Raw genomic sequence first — 20,625 nt, forward strand, 5'->3', positions numbered from 1 at the left:
GCTCCCTCACTTAATGATTCCTTAATGACTCTTCCGGAAACTGTACGAGGCTTGGAAAAAGCACGAGCGACTCTCTCAATATCACAGTGATCCTAAGTTTATATGCCAGGTTCTGGAGTCATTTTCCGCTGCATTACCACTGTGGTTTAGTCGGAGCGGTGAACCCTGAGAGACCAGACACACCCTGCCTCGCAGTGCAGGTATGCCCTCTCCACTGCCAGGCTTTTTTCTTTCCATTTTTTTCTGCATGGACATGTGAGATCCTCTTTATATCTGCTATCAGTTACAGCTCAGGTGAGGACATTGCATTCCTTCTGACTCATTATGAGTGTCGAGAACACAATGCAGCGATTTAGCTAGTAATTTGCAACGATTTTAGCTTCATGGTTGGTTTTGGAACACACACATGCAGACGCAGCAGGAGAAAAACAGATTCCAGAGGGAATACTTTTTTTCTGCACAGCAACCACAGACCTTTTCTGCAGTGCATTGCAAAATCCATTCTGGGTGCTAGTTTGTCGCTACTCGCATTCTTGCCAACAGACAGCTCTGATCCAATTTCATGCAAAAGCAAAAGATAAAGGGAATGCAAAAGACGAACAAAAAAAGGAAATGCTTGCCTGTAGCAAGTGCTAAAAGTTAAATAAAACACAGATGACTCACAGACGTGGAACATGGAGAGTGAGTCATCCACAATGAAGCTTAATTTGAGAGCCAAACACTTGTTGATTGATGATCTAAATGCTTAGGATTTTCTAATGACATTTTCTAATGAATTCAAGAACAGGTTTGCCATTAGTTCCGAGGTCATACACGCTATAAAGATAAAAATGTAGAAAGCTGAATAATTTGAATAAGGGTTCATTTAAAAAAAAGCACCTCCCTGATTTGCTCATTTCACCACTCGTGCTCTCGTGATGAGTCCTAAAGCTCCGGCAACAATAATATAGGTTTGCATGTGTGTGTGTTTAGTGGACCTTCGTGAAAGCCACTCCAGGGCTCTCCAAGGACAGCCAGCCACGGCTAGCTCAACGATTGAGGATCGGCACTCAGGAGGCCGACTGACAAAAAGGCTCTCCCACTCCTTGTGTGTTTTACAGAATGGGAGAAATACACTGTTTAGAAGAGAGGGAAGACTGAGAGAGGGGGAAAAAGAGTGGAAGAGGGTGAGAGATGAAAGAGAGAGCAGGTTTGAGTGCCTGAAACAGTACTGACAACTCAAAGACAGTGGTCTATTCAGTGCTACCTAATTGCAGTCGCCGTGGCTGCTTGTTTCCTTAATTTCCCCTTTAGAGCAATGCAGCAGCTCTTGTTTTACACATTAATTATGTTTTCTGGGATCCACTCGCTGCCCCTCCCCCTTGCTGTTGACGGACAGCTTGGCTGCCTCCTGGCCCAGCCTGGCTCTGAGCAGGGGAGTGGGTGATTGAATAGGCTAATAAATAGTGAAGGAGGGATTGGTCACACCCCACCCTATTGTATCTGCGCTGTCACGCCTGACCCTTAACCAAACACACCCACACACACAAACACACATGAACCCACACACAAACTTTGATGGCCAACAATGTGTGCATACGTAGTCGCGCACAGACGCACACACCTTCACGTCACCTCTGTCAGCCCTGACCCTATAACGAATACCCAGGCTCCCCCCCGTATCCAAGGTGACAAAATGAGGCCCCAGCTATTGCCTAGCAACCAGGGAACAATGAGCACCAAGGAGACGGAATGGCGTGAGCAAAGGGCAAGCTATTCTCCGGGGGCTGAGGGTGGGATGGAGGGATGGGAGCCAAGGTGGGGAGAGGAGGCGACTAGGGGTGATGGGAATGGTGTTAGGACACATCTTTAACCATGTCACAAAGAGGGTGCCTGCCTGGGAAACAAGGCAGTGCTTCTCTAACCCCACTGGACATCTTCCTTCAACTCTGCTCAACTCACTCTCACAACTATCTCTTACTTTTTTTGGTACGCAAACCTTTGCTCAGCATTCACCCACAGTATGAGGAGACACTGGGCCTAAAGCTAAAAAAATGAAACGGTGCATCACTGACTCTTGCGTTGATTTCAAACGTTAAAACCATTTTTGTTATTTTACACGTGGTAACTTAGGACCAGCAACATCCTCTGGAGTTAAAAATTAAAACCAAAAGTGAGACTGCACTTGAGAGTGGTTCCAAAAGACTAAACAGAACGGAAGAAACCACAGTGGATGACACCATTGCCGTTAAGTCCATTTTATATGCACAGTCTTTTTGAAGGACTGATAACAGTTAGACTCTAATAATAAATCTCAGAGTCCTTTAACTGACTGACATTCCAAAATTCTAACTTTACTCATGTAAATAAACCTTTTTATCAGTTCTCTGTGTTTTTCAGCCCTTTGAGCAGCGAGGGTGCTAGCACAGATGTGCTGCTATTTTCCAGCTTTCTATATTCAGAAACATAGGTGAAGGTGAATAAAGGTGAGACTGCCGAGGGGGCAAATTGCAGCATAAGAACGATCTGCCTATCCAGTCTCCATAGAAACTATTTAGAGCTATACTATAAAAAGCCAAAGGAATGAGAAAGATTTAAACCAATTCAGAAAGCAGGCCGCAAAGTTGTAATGATTTCACTGTGATATTTATCGTATATCAGTGCTTGACTGGGTTTCTGCCGTTACCTCCAGCCAAAGTTTCAGGAAGTAAAATTTCTCCTGAAAGAGGTCTCTTTCGGTCATCGGATTGATATTCCAGTTCAATCAATCAACAAACCCAAAAGAAACACATTTTCAATGAAAGATATTTAAATTTACTGGATGAATGGTTAAAAAAGTCTTAAGTGAGCCACGCCAGCAATGAGAGACGGGAAACAAATGGAGTAAAATGAGTGTTTAGGATGTGCAGAGGACTTTTGGCTGCCAGTTTGTTAGCTTGTTTATGTGAAAGCTCTTTGTTAACCTTCAATGATCTTCTCTCTTTTACAACATCTTTATGAAGTGGAACCAGGGCACAGCTCCTCTGCTCTCTCACAGTAACAATGTTTGATTCATACAAACTAAAAAATGCTTCCTTTCTCTGTTTTTAAACCATTATAAATTGGATATTGGACCTGGAAACACTGTACTGTTTCCTGAATGACAGAACAACATGCTACATACTAAATAAAGAAATAATAAAAACAATTATCAATTGCAACTTTAATACAGAGCAACTATGATTAGCTGAGGACAGGAAATAGGCTTAATCTACAAAAGAGAAGTAAGGCCTAATGAAGGTGTCACAGGGAAGGAGTGGTAATGGCCTGTGGCTAGGCATTACGGATTAATAGAAACATAACTGCTCAGACTCTTTCTCTCTCTCTGACACACACACAGACATACACACAATTGATTTTGAAAGGATTTAAAGGGCTGCACATTAAGGATTTAAGGAATTGTGATGTTGCTTCTGGGCAAAGTCAAATCAAAGAACTTCAGACTTCAGACTTATCCTTTTGTCACAATTTTGTTTCTCTAGACTTGAAATGTTGACACACTCAGAAATCAAGCAAGGAGCAGTAATAGAAAATGTTCCAGGATTTGTGTGTTTGCCACTGTCAGGCCTAAACCTTTGTCCTGCATGAGGTATCTGAACATCTCTGGCCTGTAAATATCAGTAAAGGTCTCTCGAATAATCTATTGGACTACTGGAATACTGGAATGTTGTAACTTACACAGCCTTTCCTGGCTTGCTGCCTTCTTTGACAGTGGTGTGTTTATATCTGTGTCTGGCTTTGGACAGTCTTGACTCCGTGGGAACTGTTTGAATCTCCAGGTCTACACTTGGCTGGAGTTGATTCACTACTCTTTTACCCTACAAGCCACAATCCCGTGGAGGTAATATCCACTTCACTAACACCAGTACCAACAACACCCCCTCCAGTCATCGGCTTGATCCCTACATGAAAGCTGCAAGCTCATTACCACAACCTGGGGCTCATCAGGGCTCCCATTCCCGGGGCCTTTTATAAGCCAGAGAAGATGGAAAAATGCAGCCAGGAGGGGAAATGGAAGAGAGAAAGAGATCTCTTATAGGGCTTGCCATCCAAGCAGCCAGGTGTTAAAGATACAGATAAGACTTTGGGAAGAAATAACAGGGGGGAGGAAATAAGGGGAAGAGGAAAGGAAAGCGATAAGGAAGGTAGGACATGGTAGATGACAGAGAGGAAGTTAGATACAGCAAAAGGGGCAGGGAGATGATTGAAGAAAAAGCTGACAGAGAAGGCGGCCTTCTGCTCCTATCTCTGTGCACGTTTCATCCTCTGTAGGGCCCCGGTGTCACTCAGGCCTCCTTCAGCAAAGTCCAGCTTTGAAGTGATAATGGGGCTTTTGGCTAATGCTCGACTGCAGGTGCCCTTAGTTCCCTCTCGCTCTCTGTCTCCCAGCACAGCCATATAGATGAGAAAAGATGAGAATCCTTTCAAAGTCTACAGATGAGGCCAATCTTTCTTCTCTGTGCCTTTTTTTCTTTCTCTCACATTATCTGCCAACCCCACTTAGTCTATCCCCACACTATTTATTGCTTCCCAGGCACTGTCCGTCACTTTCAGGTCCTTGTATTGCCCTCTAACTCATTTTACCCTCTTTCAACTCACCGCATTCTCCAACTTTATGCTTGATTGAATTGCTGCACCAGACTTCATCTGAGAGTACGGGATTTTAAACTACCGCAAAAAAAAAAACAATTTAAAGTTCTCTCTGGAATACAATCAACTTTCTGAGTTCCAGAAATAATTAATCAAATATAAGAAAATATAAACACATATATATACAGTGCTTTCTCCTTCACTATTCTTCTTTCTTTCATCCTCCCTGCTTTTCAAATGTGACTTCCATCTCTGTGTGACTCCTTCCCTTTCAATCAATACTCAGTGCATTTCTCCTCCCTCCACCCTCTTAGGTGTAAAATTGGTGTGGCTACACAACAAATAAACACACGCAGGTCTGTCTGCATCTCAGATATAACACTCACTTCTGGAAGCTTTGATTGGGCGGGGCAGGTTTGTGCATGTGCATGTATTTTCCTGGCTGAAACAGCAGGGAAGGGGAATCAATTCCATCCCCCAACGATTTCTTGTTAAACTAGAGAAAGGTAAGACGGAAAGACACCCACTGCACAAAATATCATACTGTTTCTCACAAATATATACATATTTATACATCCACAATAGGCATACATATGCACTGCAAGGCTAATGAGATCCCGGCTTCATGCTGCGATACCAACAGGAGAGAACTGTGAGAGGGAGCCACTATTGGAAACAGATATGCATTTGTACTGGAATTCATATTTTCCTGCTTGCAATGCTCACCAGCTCTGCACTGCTCAATATGCCTTTTTAATGGAATGTAGGCAGTCTGTGTACCTAAGCAGACAAGTGTCTTTTGTTCAGTGAGAAAGCAGAATGGCTAAGGAGAAAGTACAGAGTACAGAGGCACACGACAGAAAGCTCTGGTTGGATTTTACTTATGAAACAGATGAGTCCTTATAAATATGATAAACAAAAGTAAACAAGTAAATTTTGTTTTTGTTCATGCTTATCAGTGTTGGGTATAATAGATTACTTTGTAACTCATTACTGTTGTCACATAACATTTTTCTGTAACACCAATGTAAAGCAAAGTTCAATAATCACATTACAGTTACAATTACATCATTGCTTGGGATTCCAAAGGTTGTTCAATTATCTGCATGATGGGCAGATGGAAAGTAAAAAAAAATGTATCAACAATGTATTTTTCTTCCTGCACACTCTCAATATAAAACACTGCTTTCAGTTAATGTGAAAGGATGAGGAAAATGATGGCAATATAAAAATTACTTCTTTTTTATCGCAGTAAAGGATAAGAGGACAATGATAGAGAGCATGCAGACTGCCTCCAGGATAGTAACGGTACTACAACGCTAACAGAACATCGATTTTTTGCAAGCATCTGCACAGAAAGGACAAAACTGGCAAATAATCCAGAATTAGGTTAAAGCTGAGTGTATGCTGACCCCAGTACAGCAGCCAGAGCCTGTTCTTCAACAGGTAACAAAGGCAATGACGAGCATTAACGCTTGTAGCACTGTAACCTCTGTTTATACCTGCATCTACTTCTACAGTAGAATCACATTAAAATCACAGAGGCAACATGAAGTCTCTTTAGGCTGGTTTTCATCATTGCTCTTTGTTATTAATGAATAATGTACAATCCATTACATTTCTTGAGAAACAACCCCAACACTGATGTAACTGGTTAATAACATGAAGGCTGTATAAATCTGAAGGTTGTATTGATTTTCCTATAAGTGCACAACTGCCAATCAGACTCAATCAAATTTAATCAAAATCCACCCAGAAAACCTGTTGCTGCATGCTTACATCCATCACCATTAGCACCATATTAGCCTCATTAACCCTAAAGCACACAAATAGCCATCTTCATGCAGGGAAATACTCTTTATGGAGTAGCAACAGCAGCAGCTCATTAGCCTGTAGCATCCCAAGAAGAAAAGAGTGTGTGCTAAGTATAAAACCCTTGAGAATGGACCTGCTCACCACAGACAGAAAAGTGACAGATCCCACAATTCACAAACACAGAGAAATATAGCCACAGGGCATACGAAGGAGTTCAACCAAGTCTCTCCTTCCACAGGATAAAGGGATGTGTCCAAAGCCTATAATTATATATGCATACAAAACTAAAAATCCAAAAATCTCTTTCCATCTATTATACCACCCTTTTTCCAAGCAACTGGATCATAAAATATGAGGCGCTGTTTGAACTATTTCACCTTCCAAATCCTTCTTTCTTTCTCTGTGTCTTCCGCTTACTCAGAAAAGGTAAACAGCCCAAGTCCAAGCCCCACAGAGCATTGGTTGCTACAGCAGCAAATCGGCAGGAGGTGGGCAAAGTATGTGTGCAGTGGCATTTGTGTGATTGTGTGTGTCTCTATTTGAGTGTGTGTATGTGTGTGAAGGCATAATTTGCCCTGCAGTTTGTTTGTTTCTGCTTTTCAAAATCACAGAATCAGAGACTGAGCCTGAGGCCACAGGATGGGGCTGGACTAATCATTTACTGTACGCGTGTGGGTTTCCACAGTGTGTGTGTGTGCGCGCGCAAGCTAAACATGCACATCTGTGGGTAGCTCCATGCTTCTTCCTGCTTTGCAGGATGTAAGGAAGGGTTTTCAAACGCCTTCACCCCTCCCCACCCATGGGATCAGAGGCGGTGTTTGGGTCTGCTTGGGATACGTCCAACACTGAGCACCAGACTCTCGCATCCAGACCCTAACAGCTCATAACTAGAGATTACACACAAATACTCAAGTCTTCCTGCTAAGAACTTCACACACGACACTTCCACATGATGATCCAGAGCTGATAGTGTTGATCGAAACCCCAGATCTTGAAATGAACCGTAACGAGGTGGACAGATGCACTGAGTGAGGGAAACACTCTCTGCAGGGAGATTGCACTCTATTACTGCTGTGATGAATGAGCTGGATTTCTCATTCTGATAGATGCATTCATACTCCATACTGCTTGACTGTATGCGCCAATTTTGCACACACATGACTACTAAGCAACATGACCGCAAGCAGGACAACCCAACCAGCACTGCATTGGTTGTTATTCCTGGAACGGGACAGCAGACTTCCTCAAACCCCTGCTCTAAGATTCCAGGGAGTAAGTGCATATATGTGTGTTTGTGTGTGCATGAGGGTAGCCTTTTCTCCTCTGTGCGTCAGTTCCAATCTGGACCAGGCGAAGCCAGCCGTCACAGAGGCAAACTGCCGGCAACGGCACAGAGAGGAGGAGGAGGAGGAGGCCTCTTTCTGCAGCTCTGCGAGTGAAATCCCCGTGTGTGTATACTCATGACGGATCTAGACCACACTGTGATGTCTTATTCATGCCGTATCAATTCATAATGACCAGCCTAGTCCCCAGTGTGAAGATGTGCGTGCACACGCAATCACAAACGCATAAGAATGTGCATGTGTGTGACTGGACGGTCACCACTGAAGAACTTGCGCATGTGTGCATATGTGTGTGTGTGTGTGTGTGTGTGTGCGCGCACATGTTTGCTTGTATGAATATTTAGAGCATCAGAGATGGTATGAGTGTGTATGTAGAACAGCGTGTACCAGACAGTGGACACACACACACACACACACACACACAGACCACTGATGTCCCAGTGCTTGAGTGTGAATATTTAACAAGCCTCAATCCATCTGTTCAATTATTCATGAGGAAGGACACAAAATCGTTAGTAAATATAAACACCGCTGTTTCTCTCCTGCTTTTGCTACATCTTTGCTGCTCTCCTTTGCACCTCTGACCATCTCTCTCTCTGTTCTTTAACTTTGTCTTTCTTCTGTCTGTTTTTTGTCCTCTTTTTCATTCTTTCTCATTCCCCTTGTGCTGTGGTTGTGAATATTTCAGATGGCAGAGTGGTTTCTAAATTACCCCCTTTTGGCTTCCGCTCTCCTCACATGGTTTGGTCTGCATTTCTCTCTCACACACGGTCCGACTCGTAAAGAAAACAGTGACAAGCCATAAAAGCCACTTTTACCATCTGACAAGGACAGGGGCAGGAAGAAGGACGGGGGCAAAAAGTTAAGGCCTGGCCAGTTTGGTCGCCAAGTCAGGTATTTCAAACTGTTTAAAAAATAAATAAATAAACCTCACCCATGCATTGAAGTTAAAATTTCACCCAGTGTCACTCAAATTAGGAAAATAGATATAGATAAACACCTCTGATGGTTTTTGTTGAGGAGGTGAGTTCTTCCATGAATGTGTGTGACATGTGTCTTTTGTTATTAATGCTCAAAGGATCCTTGGAGAGCATTTCCTTTGCCAAGGTCAATGCTCTTTCTGGCAGTTTTAAAGAAAGTGATGAGGATCTTCATCAGATTTGCTGGGTTGTTCAACACAGCCTGAACTCTACTGGGCAAGCTTTCTTTTAATTTATTTAAGTATTCTCCAGGAATAGTTCTCCAGGCTTTTTGAAGGACATTCAAAACTCTTCTTTGGAGGTTGGCTGCCTTTTGTTCTATTCTCTGTCAAGATGCTCTCACACTGATTCATTTATACTGAGGTGTGCGATTGCTTTTTTTTTTTCATGTTCAAAATGAAGCCCTTGCCAATCAGATGGTTTTGCATGGTGGATCGCTGGCTTGTCTCTTGATATAAGTTTTCTATGCTTGAATGAGCCATAACATCCTGTACTGGACTGAAAATGAAGTGAAAAGGGAACCAATGTCCAAAGAAAAGCTTTGAAACACTGTCAGAAAACCCAAAGACCATTTGGGCAATTGAGTGAGAGATGCAAATGCTAGCAAAACAGCCAATAGCAGCAGATAAAAAAAAAAATAGTTGGATGTCCAAATGAAACTGTCATTTTCACCATAGAAGATCTCAATAGCATGCATAGTCAGAGGCTGGCCAAGATGCACATAAAACGTGTGGCTAAAGCTACAATAGCAGTCAAACATTACAATCATTTTTGTTAAGTGTGTTCAATAAAAACGTACTACCATAATGACAATACTGTCACAATTCACATACTGTGCAAGTAACTTCATAGTGTATACAATGTACTAGATGGAAATCTAGAACGGAAGTTTCGAAATGGACACACAGTGTGAAGTCTGAAGCTAGCTTCACTGAAGTCTGTGCTGTCATTATTTACTTAGTGTCAGACAAACCACAGTCAAGAAATCAGGATGTCTACCATTGATGGCAGAGAAACCTTCTGATGAAGATGAGTTGCCATGGGGACTGCTGCCAAGCAGGAGCCCAAACAGTCCTCTAAGGAAGAGAGAGAGTCCTAGCACACTGAGGCAGGTCATTCATCAGAAGAGACAAAGAGAAGGAAACAACAAGACCAGCTTGAAGCATTAACAGCCTGCCAGATGCACACACACATGCATGCATGCATGCAAAGACGCCTACACAGCACAGTATTATACAAACACAAACGGTCACGAGGAGAGAAAACCCCCCCACACACATTCAACTCAGTCTTTCACGCAGTCATACACAAAAAGTCAAAAGTCAAAAGAGTTAATTTGCTTGCTTTATGGCACAAAAAGTCTTGGAACACTGGAGCAAGTTTACAAGCCAATCAATCTGAAGCAAATGAAAAGGGGAAAATAGTGTATATGTGCTGAATGGTAACAAAGTCAAAACAAGTGGGAAAACTGTGACAGAGAGATGATTTATAGGCTTAATGATAGTGCACTTTATTCAAGACCTTCCTACCCTAAATAATTCTTTATTTTCACTCTGAGCTACTGTTCCCTAAGCATCAAGCAATCAACAAACACAAAACACAGCATCTCTCCAACACAAACACAGAAGAAGCAGCTTTGCATCAACACATATCTGAAGCGGCTCTTTTATCTACAGTCAGAGCCACAGAAAGGACGTAATCCCTTGTGTATGCATACCATCCACACACAGAGATCTAATTATAGTGTTATTCTCTGAGTGTTTGTGTCTAATTAGTGTTATTTACATTTTCCCTCAGTTTTCTTTCTCTTGTGTGTGCACATTTGCCTGTGTGTCTCAGTGAATGTGTGTGTGTGTGTGTGTGTGCGTTTGGTGTTTGTGTATATTAGAGTACCCGTTGCCAGGCATTAACATTAAATTGAAGGATGTAAAAAAGCTTCTTAAAGACGGATGAGACACACCCCCTTTTTCAAACCTTTGCCAAGGTTTCCTCAGCTCCCCTGTAGTGCAGGTACAACCACACCCTTCCCATATCCCTCCACCTCCCTCATCTTTCCTGGGGAGTTATACAAGGGAAAACCTTCCCTGATTATCTCCTTAACCCACAACATAATACAAAAAGTTGGTCATTATCGAACGCGACACCCCCTCTACACAAACCTGTGTTGCTGTCCCAAGCAAATACGCTTGCTCAAAAACCTCAAAATACCCCTTTGTCTCCTCCTCCCCCAGTCACCCATCGTCAGCCTAAACCAGATGCTATTCCCTGGGGCCAGCTATCAGACCAATTGCTCTACACGCCCCCGACTCTACTCACCTATGCCACTTTTTTCCCTCCATCCTGCGGTCCTTCCTTCCTCCTGCTCTCCCACTGCGAAAGCACACTAATTACAAACATGGATGAGTAGATTACAGATCTGAAGCGCAGTGGAAGTGGGATAAGGAGTAGTCAAGGGTGGTGAGAGGGGGGCAACAGGTCGTTAACAGTGATGAATGCAACTCTATTTTCACTGTTATTGTTCAGTGATGTTCTGTGCAGCGCCTCTCACCTCCGAGCCACTGTTCCCATACCTTCTTGTCGGGGTCATCCATCACAGGCAGCTTTAACTAACTCCGTCTCTCCCTAATCATCTCTAATCAATTCCAATTATCTTTCCTATTTCCCCCATGCATCAGTGTCTCCAGGATCTCTGAGGCATGGGAAAAGATAGGAGGCAGTGTAGCGGGGGTCTGTATAAAGAGTTTGGCTCTCACAAGAGAAAGTACGTAGCTCTGGAAAATCCACCTGTGCAGTTCTCTGTTTTTTAAATGACCCAAGACACATTATACACCTTAAACCTATTAGCTTTGACGCTTTAGCAGAATTATAGCACAAGATAAAATCCAGTTATTTCTAAATGCTAAATATTTCTTTCTTTTACGGTAGGCTTTACTAGAGCTCTTTAAAAATGTGTTCTAGCAAGAGCGCTTGGATTAATTCATCTTCCCTTTGTAGTGCAAACTCATTACCCCGTTAACGTAATGACTCCATGGGATCAAGTGTTTAAAAACTTCCCACAAAACAACACTACACTGCTCATTTAACCAACACCCTTTTATTAACCCGGTAGCTTTTCCTCTAAAGTTTAATGAGAGCGACAATCTCATCTGCTATCCCTCGCTCCTCTACCCCCTTTTTGCCCTTCGTTCTGTTTGTCCTCTCAGCAGGGTGTCTAAGACAAATGGCCACTTTGTTATACAAGCTTTCCTTAAAACCCTCACTCTAGAATGAGCAAAGAGAATAATAAAAAAAAAGAGTAGAGCAAAAAAGACAGCAAGAGCGTAAAAGTATAGAAAAGCAGAAGGGGAGCAATTAATCCTGCTTCCAAGAGAAGAGAAACCATCTGGGTTTGTGCTACACCTGAGGGCAGCGGGCTTTCACATTAACCTCTTTTGTTGGGATCATAAAGGCAGACCCTAACAAGCCCCAGTGAGCTCTTTGAGCAAGTGCAAAGACTCGCACACAAATACATACGCAACCACAGACTCTCTTTGTCTATTGAGCTCTCTCCCTCTCTTTCTCTGTCGTCCTCAGAAACACACATAAATGCACACATGACATAGCAGTGAAAGTCTTCCTCTGGGAGATGAGGACCTTTTAAGTCCATTAAAAGCTGCTGGCGGGAGCGAGACGAGGCTGTAACCCAACCGCATCCGACTGCAACCAGAACCCATGGTGTGGTCGGGAACACCGCTCAGGAGTTGAGAAACACCTTAGGAAAAAAAATATCTTTGTCTTCTACTGCTGCTCCTAATCCCACGCTACTAGCCCAATTTTTCTTTAACAAGGACTACAAGTCTTTCACAAAGTAGTATCTGTCAGTCAAGCACTGGCACCATAAAGATTGAATTATTGCTGATTCCTTGGCCTTGGATTTGTTTTAACTGTTAAAAAATGCCAGGCACTTCCACACCTGAAAAGCCTCAAGGTCAATTACTGTTCTCTTTTGTCTAACCAAGGATAAAGAACAAATGAGTGTATACACAGACACATAGCGAATCGATTAAGCAATGTTAAACAAAGTCTCACTCTCCAGAACATGGCTGAGAACCCAGTGATAGGTTTAGAATAATGACCATGAAGTTAGACTGGATGTGTTAGCACAATCCTTTGGCTGCTGGCTACGCCAGCTGCTCCAGATGGACCAATCACACTGGTTCAAGGCCATCCGCTGGTTTGAGAGGCCTTGGTCTGCTCTTAGTCTACTAGACACACAACTCAGTGCTGCTCAGTGTGAGCAAACATCAAGACAACCAGCCTTGTACCAAAAGAGGAGGCCTTAAATTCCCAGCGGCTGGTTTGGGCATAATGATAGGTGACGTGGGGAGATAGTTGCAAGGAAGCGACAGATAGATTCAAGATGGTGTTAAACATCAAACGCAAGATAAACAGATGGAGGGCTAAGGCCAGGATCATGGGTTAGTAGTATCACTATGAGTATAGAAGGAAGGGAAATGACTTTTCCATGTCCCACTGTTTCATTATTCCCAGATGCTCCAGGTAATCTGAACGCAAATAATAGGGGCTCCAATGATCAGTTAGCAACAGGGACACTGATTATACCAAAGAAAGAAAAAGAAACATAGAGCCTCTTTGTAGATGGGAATAAAAGTTAAGCATTACTGTGGGATCGTCTCACTGCATGAGGTGCATGAGTGGAAGGATGCGTGGGTGTGTGACTGAATGGGACCGGTCTTAACAAGAAGCAAACGAAAGTGTGCTCCACCTTCACCATTCATATGATGAAGGTGGAGCATGCTGGCGGACTCGCATGACATAAAACAATCTCATTAAATAACAAAGCCATCCTTTCACCTGGACTTAGGTTCACAGTCTAATTTGTCCCTTAGCTCCAGTATGATCAAATCTCTGTCACCCCTGGATCCTCTTGCAGACAGTCTGAAGCCCTTTTCAGACACGGGATACGTAACATTGCTGGCTTCATCCAGCTCTTAAACTGGTGCCATTCTGTCATTCAGACACTTTTATGTTATTTTTCAGACAAACCCACACGATGAGAGAGCCAAAGTACAACCACGATTTTTTCCATATGTGCAAAAGAGCTGTTACACTTGAGGCAGCAAGCATTGTCGGCATAGTGACTTTAATTTGGAATGCTAAGTTATCTTTGCCATTTAAAAGAGCAGGATCTGTGCTGTGAGCTGCAGAAGCTGTCCCACAAAGGACCGTTCTTCCGGATTAGGAATTTCAAAACTGCGTCACAGACAAATTGCAAATTAATGTGCAAGTTATTACTGCTTATAAATCCATTAACGTAGATATGAAGCCAACTAGTTTAGATGTCCAATCTTCTCACCCAGTTCATTTTGCCTTACGGTCAACAAGAAAGAGTTCTGATGTGTATTTCAGCAAGTGCATTTGAAATCTATTTGTACTTTAATTGTGTTTATACCTAATCAAACCAAAGCCAGAATTCACCAGACTTGCCTAACTGAGTCATCTTTGGTGGTTTGCATAGTGTGCGCTGACAGAGAGGAAGAGGTAAATTAATAAAAAAACAAATGTACTTACAGTCGAGACAGGCCAGGGTTCTTCTGAAACAGCAACTCAGGAAGCTGCTGCAGTTGATTACGGTTCAGCCGCCTGCAGCAAGGAAAACGTATGATCAACCAGTGATTGTGTGTGTGTGTCTATGCATGTGTGTCCTTGAATGTGTAGGCTGTGAATAATTTCTTCTAGCTGCCGTAGAATCGGCTTAGCCACAGGCTATTGTGTTTCAGTGTGCTCTGCATGTCACATAAATATCCAACTGAAAGTTCGGGGGAATTAAAACTGCTGGTCAGAGACAGTGCCGTAAATTATCGCTACGCAGTTAAATTACTTTGTTTTGCATTCTGTTGACTTTCCCAGAACAACAAAATAGCAACATTCCAATTTTTTTTAAAAGTGAATCATATCCATTCAGTTATAGGAACACTAAAATATTTTATTCAGGACGATCTATCGAAAAAAGATGTTTCTAAGTAAAATTAAGAGGAATGGATGAGCTTATTCAAGCCCAAGGACACACTGAGAGGAGTGGTGGTTGGCAAGAGACTCCACGTCAAACAGCTAACATCTCAGACTGGCAGGCTTTATGCAAATACAACAATTAAGTCAATGGAGAACAGACTGTTGCTAATCTGTTGAAAACCACAACTCTCTCCTTTTTGAATGGCCCATTTGAGGCCCATGGGAGCGAATGCAAGGACTGTGGCACAGAGACGCTGCAAATGTGAGGCCACTGCCATGCCTTCAGACAAATTCAGACAGATGTTAGGACTTGTGCCACACACTGTATACACTGAGAAGAGTGTTCGGCCAGCTGAGAGGGAGATTTAGTGCATAATGGACATTAATGGTCTGCTGCTGCTTCGTTCACACTGAACTGTACCTGCTGGTGGGTTAGTGGCTTTTAAACATTAAAGAAACGAGCCACTCAATTTCCACATTGGTCTGGCACATGGAAATGTCTACCCAATGTTTGGGATCAGTTGAATATGGAGGAGGAGGAGGAAAGGCAAGCTGTGCGTGGTCTCAAGTTTGGTAACATAGACTGTTAATGTGGGTTTCAGATCAGGGGAAAGTCTTTTATAAGTTAACCACTATGTCTGCATTACGGCGTGGTCCATAAAGTCATCTGCTGTGCAGGTTTCCATGTGGCTAGCACTATTGATTTACTAATGAGCGGGTTAAGGAGTGGTTGATTGCGTTTGTCTGTGTGTTTTCCCGGCGAGTTTACAAGCTGTCAAGGAGTCCTGGTGCTGTCCAGATGAGCCAGGGTCTGCGGTGGGGGAGGCCTTTTAAGCCCACATATCCCACTGAGGGCATTCCTGTCAGGCAGAGCTAATAAAAATACTCGCAGCCCACACCGTACCCTCTTAGCACCATCCAACCACAATGAAAGGCCAGGATAGTGCCACACACTTGATTTCGCAAGATTTTATGTATCATTCCTGTTAGTCTCATTACCCCCAACAAATACAGAGAGTGAAAACACATGAGTATAAGGGTGGGATTTTCATTTCAAGTTTAAGTGTGTTCAGGCTATCTAAAGACATCCATTGGTCATACTCACAGTCTTTCCAGCTCCTTCATGTCATCAAAGGCCCCACGCTCAATCACAGTAATCTGATTCTCCACCAGCTGCCTGCAGAAAAGAAGGGAACGAGAAGTTATGTCACGTCAAAGTCTGTAGGGGGTCACTCTGACTTTAGAATTGTGTAATGGGCTTGGCTTTAGGGTTTAGGGGGCAAGGGATTTTGCAGTATGTACAGTATTTATATATTCAAGTAGGGTGCAGTATATTCAACACTTCTCTTCCACATACACACACACACAGAGGGCAGTGGTGTGGACTGAGGGGCACTGGGAATCTTGGCAAAAGGAGGAGGGATAGCAGCCAGGAAAGTTTCCAAGGTGGTTCAGAAAGTGTGTGTCTGGTGCTCTAGTGTGGTCCACTGAGTGTAGTAGCTGGGTGGAGAAGAGACGAAAAGTAGGCAGGGGGTCAGAAAGTGTGAGGTGAGCTCCAAGTTTCTGACATCTGACTGAATCAAGGGAAAGTGGGATGTGTGTGTGTGCGTGCGCCTGTGAAACAGCATAGCTGTACCATATCAGAGTTTTTAGGCACCACATCAAGGCTATTAGACATAAACAAGCAAACATGGATGCACACAAACACAGAATCCATGCACACAAGTTGGAACACATCCCTTCCTCAAGTACAATGCCAAAGCTAACACACAAAAAAGGGGCTTAGATAGTTTTGGAAGTGTTACAATAACACAAAATCAGGAAGGAGAGAAAAGTGTCCAGCAGCTTTAGAAGCAACAAGCGCTCTCCTTCATTACATACACAACTGTTCTGTGTTGAAGGTAACCTCTCATGTCTGCTGTGAGGCCATGGCGCACTGCAACTCAGCAGTCTGGGCTTTCTCCCCATCGAATATAAATGCTAATCACTTTTCACACTCCATAAACATGGAGAGAAACGTGCAATTCATCTCAGATCTCTTTCTCATGAATTTAGATGGAAGCGGAAAAATTGTGATGAGTACTTTTGAATTGAGAAAACTTTTTTTTTCTTTTTTTTGAGGCAACCTGCGGGTGCATAACCTTCAATTTCTCTGATCTCTTTTGCTATCTACTTGTTGTTGATTGTTCCTTTATTACTCATTATGCATTTCACAGAACAGACACACTGCAGATTTTGAAGAGCCAAGCACTCGGATAGGTGGATGTAAATCAGCCGTGTTGATTTTAGACTGACAGAAGAGATGGCAGCTCAGTGTAAAGATAAACCTCTGCTCCTGTTCTTGCTCCTTCTGAGGGCAGGATCAGAGGTCAACCTGTTGTTGCCCCACAAAGCCAACACATGTAGACACTTGTTTTTTTGTTGAACACACAGACTTTCTATGTACCAGCATTTTGTTTATCATACTTCATGTATATGGAAGGAAATCTTGTGTGTGTGTGTGTGTGCGTCTGTGTGTGTATGTATGTGTGCCTTACTGTTGCAGTGAGAGTGGATCACAAGCTTAACAGCAAGGGAAGTTCTGTTTTTGGTAGCCCTGCAATTTGTTTCCTTCTTACTTGCTAGAAGCAAGCTGTCGACACGAAGGCATTTAACCTCCACATGAGGGTAGGAGGTGGTGCAGAAAAAGGGGCATGCTTAGGAAGACAAGAGGGGACGAGAAACGGTGGGACCAAGAGGGAAAAAAATGGGCAGGGGGGATGGGCGAGTAACCATGAGGATTGAAAACAGTCAGAGTTTGCAGGGTAATAGGAATTATGCTGAGATCATGTTACATTTAAAACATGTTCGGGTCTACAGCGCTTCTCCTTTAGCAGCGTTTTTAACACCTATAGCAGTGCTCACCAGTTTGTGTGCACATACACACAGAGAAACTTTTATAACTACTTTATTACCCAAAGTCACAAGTGCTGTTTAATTTCACAGGAGAGGGAATTGATGACTTCACCTGAATGTGTTAGCTGTGTTGAGAGCCCATTTAGGACTGGCGCTTGTGTGCACATTACATGCTGATGTGAGGGAACAGAGGGCAAGTGAGCATGTGTGTGTCTAAGGGACGGTAAAGTGCAACTACAACAGGCAGAATACAGTGAGAGAGAAGTCCATTACATCAGTGGTTGCAGTCACTCAGGAGCTTAATGTACTTTGGAGTAGGACTCTTGATGAATGCATTGCCACTTCAGTGGGTTTATGCTAATATCAGCAGAAAGTCAGTATAGCTGCAAACTGCTAGGGTAGATACAATTCAGATATGCATGGCTAGATAAACTCAGCCACCAACATGCTCCACAGATACTCCTACTGTACAAACAGTTCATTACTGCCCATAAACAGAAGGTGAGTACTTACAAAACTCTGAGGTACTTCAGTCCAGCAAAGTCACTCTTAGTGATTCGTGTCAGGTTATTCCCATTCAGCTCCCTGCAAAGAGAAGGATGCAAACAAAAATGAATAATTACATTTTACCTCTGAAACTATTCAGTAATAGCTTAATGAGCGCATAGCAGCATAGAGGCTGTCCCACTTGAGGGATTAAAACAACTGCACACTTCTGACAAAAGTGACACACACACACACACACAGTGCACTTAGGTTTTTACTAAAACATAATCCTGGTATAATAAATGTTGAGAACTTCTTTAAAAGCTAGTGTTTTATTGTTGGAAAGAATCAAGGAGGCTCAAGGTGCTAAAAGGAAGTTCAAGCTAAGTTCCAGCTCTATTGGGAGATATTAAGACGTCCTTTAAAGCCACATTTGAGCTGCCTGTTTGTCTTTCTGTTCCAGCCTCCTCCAACCGAACACCGCCCCCCACCCCTTCCCTCTCTGTCTGCCATGTCCTTCTACAATCGGTGGGGATTAGCAGGAGCCAGCACAGGGGATTTGGGTAGGGCCACAAGGCCAGAAAGCTAAGTGCTTTGGATATAATGGGAGCAGCTCCCTGCTGGGAGCTGGCCATTGCTGCAAATAAACAGGAAATCAAGTAATTGAAGAAGTGATTTGAATTTTAGGTTTGTTTTCAAGTCCTAACCAGATGAAGTTGACTCCGACACCCAAGGTTGTTTGGTGGATTCGTTGTGTTTGTGTAAATGTAAGATTTACTTTAAACCTCAATAGTAGATTGTATTCTCCTGACAGAGGGAAAAACAAAGCAGGCAAAGCAAATCATATAAGCCTCGAAGGCACTGAGAGTAATCAAAACACACACTTTGTGTGTTCTATTAACTTTCTGAGCTTTATGTGTCCACCCTGCACTGACCCCCAGGCACTCCTTCCCAAAGTAAAACCAAAAACTAGTTCCAAATCTACACCGAAACCACGGCTCTCCCTTCCTCAGCAACTCTCTCGCTCTCTCGTCTAATGACCACTCGAGGGACCGTAGTGCTATGCGGTACGAACGAGAACGGTCATTATAGACAGATGGTGGATGTGTGTGCGTGTATACACAGGTGCATCGATAGGCGAAGCGACAGGACCACAGGAAAATAAATAATGGACTGGGCTTCGTTAGCCTGGGCTCTGATACACACACATGTGGAGCTCATTACAGGTGCTTACGAGGATACGCGCATACACCCACACACATGCCTTTTTGGATTTCCAGTGTCTTATCTTCAGGGTGGTCATCGCTGATGAAACCCTGACAACATTAAAAAAGAAAGACTAAGAGACAAAGATTTGGAGGTTATTAAAGAGAGGGGTGACAGAACAAATATACGGAAAACAAATGCTTTTCCCGTTTAGCAATGATGTTTTGTTTTGTTATATAAACAGAAGCCTGTCAAATATCTGCATGTAAGCTGTTATACAACAACATTTCAAAATCTTCTTATATTGCTTGATATTGGGTGGCTGGACTAAATTAACTCTTTCTGGAAACATCTTCAAATGCTGCAGTATCCCGCAGGAAGTGCCATCTTAAAGGACACACCTGTTCAGCAAAGCAGTGACATTTAGGCAATGCTCAAATGCCACCACCAGGCTATAGTGTTTAGTCAGGATAAATCCATGGATTCATACTGTTTATGACACAGGCTGACCTTTATGATTGACATTTTGAAAACATCAAGCAATTTTTTACAAAGTCCTTGAAATTGCTCAAATGACAGTCAGGCCTTTTAAAGTTGTCCCGACATTAATCTTTCCACCTTAGCTCATCTTCTTCAAGGACAGATGACTTATTGATGCCGTATTGACATAATCCTTGACAGTTCAGTGCCACACTGAGCTGTAAGATTGCATATTTCTTGCATTGTCCTAAGCATGAATTTCAAAAATATATGTACTGGGCAGTGTGTGTGGCTGATTTTTGGATGTCCGGTTGATGTAAAGAATTCTGGCATTCCCATCCATTTCTGTTTAAGGAGGGAGTAGCTATGGTAAGTAAAAGAAAGAAAAACACATAAAGAACAGCGGTATACAAACGGTCACATTGTTCAGATCTACAAAAAGATTGCAGAATACGCCCTGCAGACATGATTAAGCCATGACTCTGGATTCAGCATTGCTTGTCTCTGTGTTTATTCCACATCTAAATAATGGCACAGTATGCCAAAGTCAGATTTAGTGCCAGTTCAAGGAAAAGTCTGCTGTTTATTAGCTACAGTATCAGTCATTGCTGTTTCCTTTGTTATTTCAATCAAAGAGAGCTAAGCAATGGCTTTTGGCACTGCAGCAAAGGCATATTAACTCCCTCCATATACAGATGTTTTCTGATACTGACTTTGTGCGGGATTTCACATTACAGTACCGCAGTATTACTTTAGAGGCTGAAAATTATTAGGTATCAGACTGAGTTCCTACAGTAAAA

At 42.8% G+C, this 20,625-nt stretch overlaps 1 protein-coding gene across 4 annotated transcripts in view; it reads right to left on the reverse strand.

Annotated features, from left to right (window-relative positions):
- Positions 1–20,625, reverse strand: part of slit1a (slit homolog 1a (Drosophila)) — an 83,810-nt gene that overhangs the window by 54,036 nt on the left and 9,149 nt on the right. For all 4 annotated transcript variants that reach the window (XM_063491088.1, XM_063491086.1, XM_063491087.1 and 1 more), the window contains exons 2-4: positions 18,167–18,238; positions 15,864–15,935; positions 14,318–14,389 (exon numbers count right to left, since the gene is read on the reverse strand). In XM_063491088.1, the coding sequence (XP_063347158.1) occupies positions 14,318–14,389; positions 15,864–15,935; positions 18,167–18,238 (216 nt within the window). The remainder of the gene's footprint in view (positions 1–14,317; positions 14,390–15,863; positions 15,936–18,166; positions 18,239–20,625) is intronic.

The sequence above is a fragment of the Pelmatolapia mariae genome, linkage group LG13 (assembly GCF_036321145.2).
Source record: "Pelmatolapia mariae isolate MD_Pm_ZW linkage group LG13, Pm_UMD_F_2, whole genome shotgun sequence".
Classification (NCBI taxonomy): Eukaryota; Metazoa; Chordata; class Actinopteri; order Cichliformes; family Cichlidae; genus Pelmatolapia; species Pelmatolapia mariae.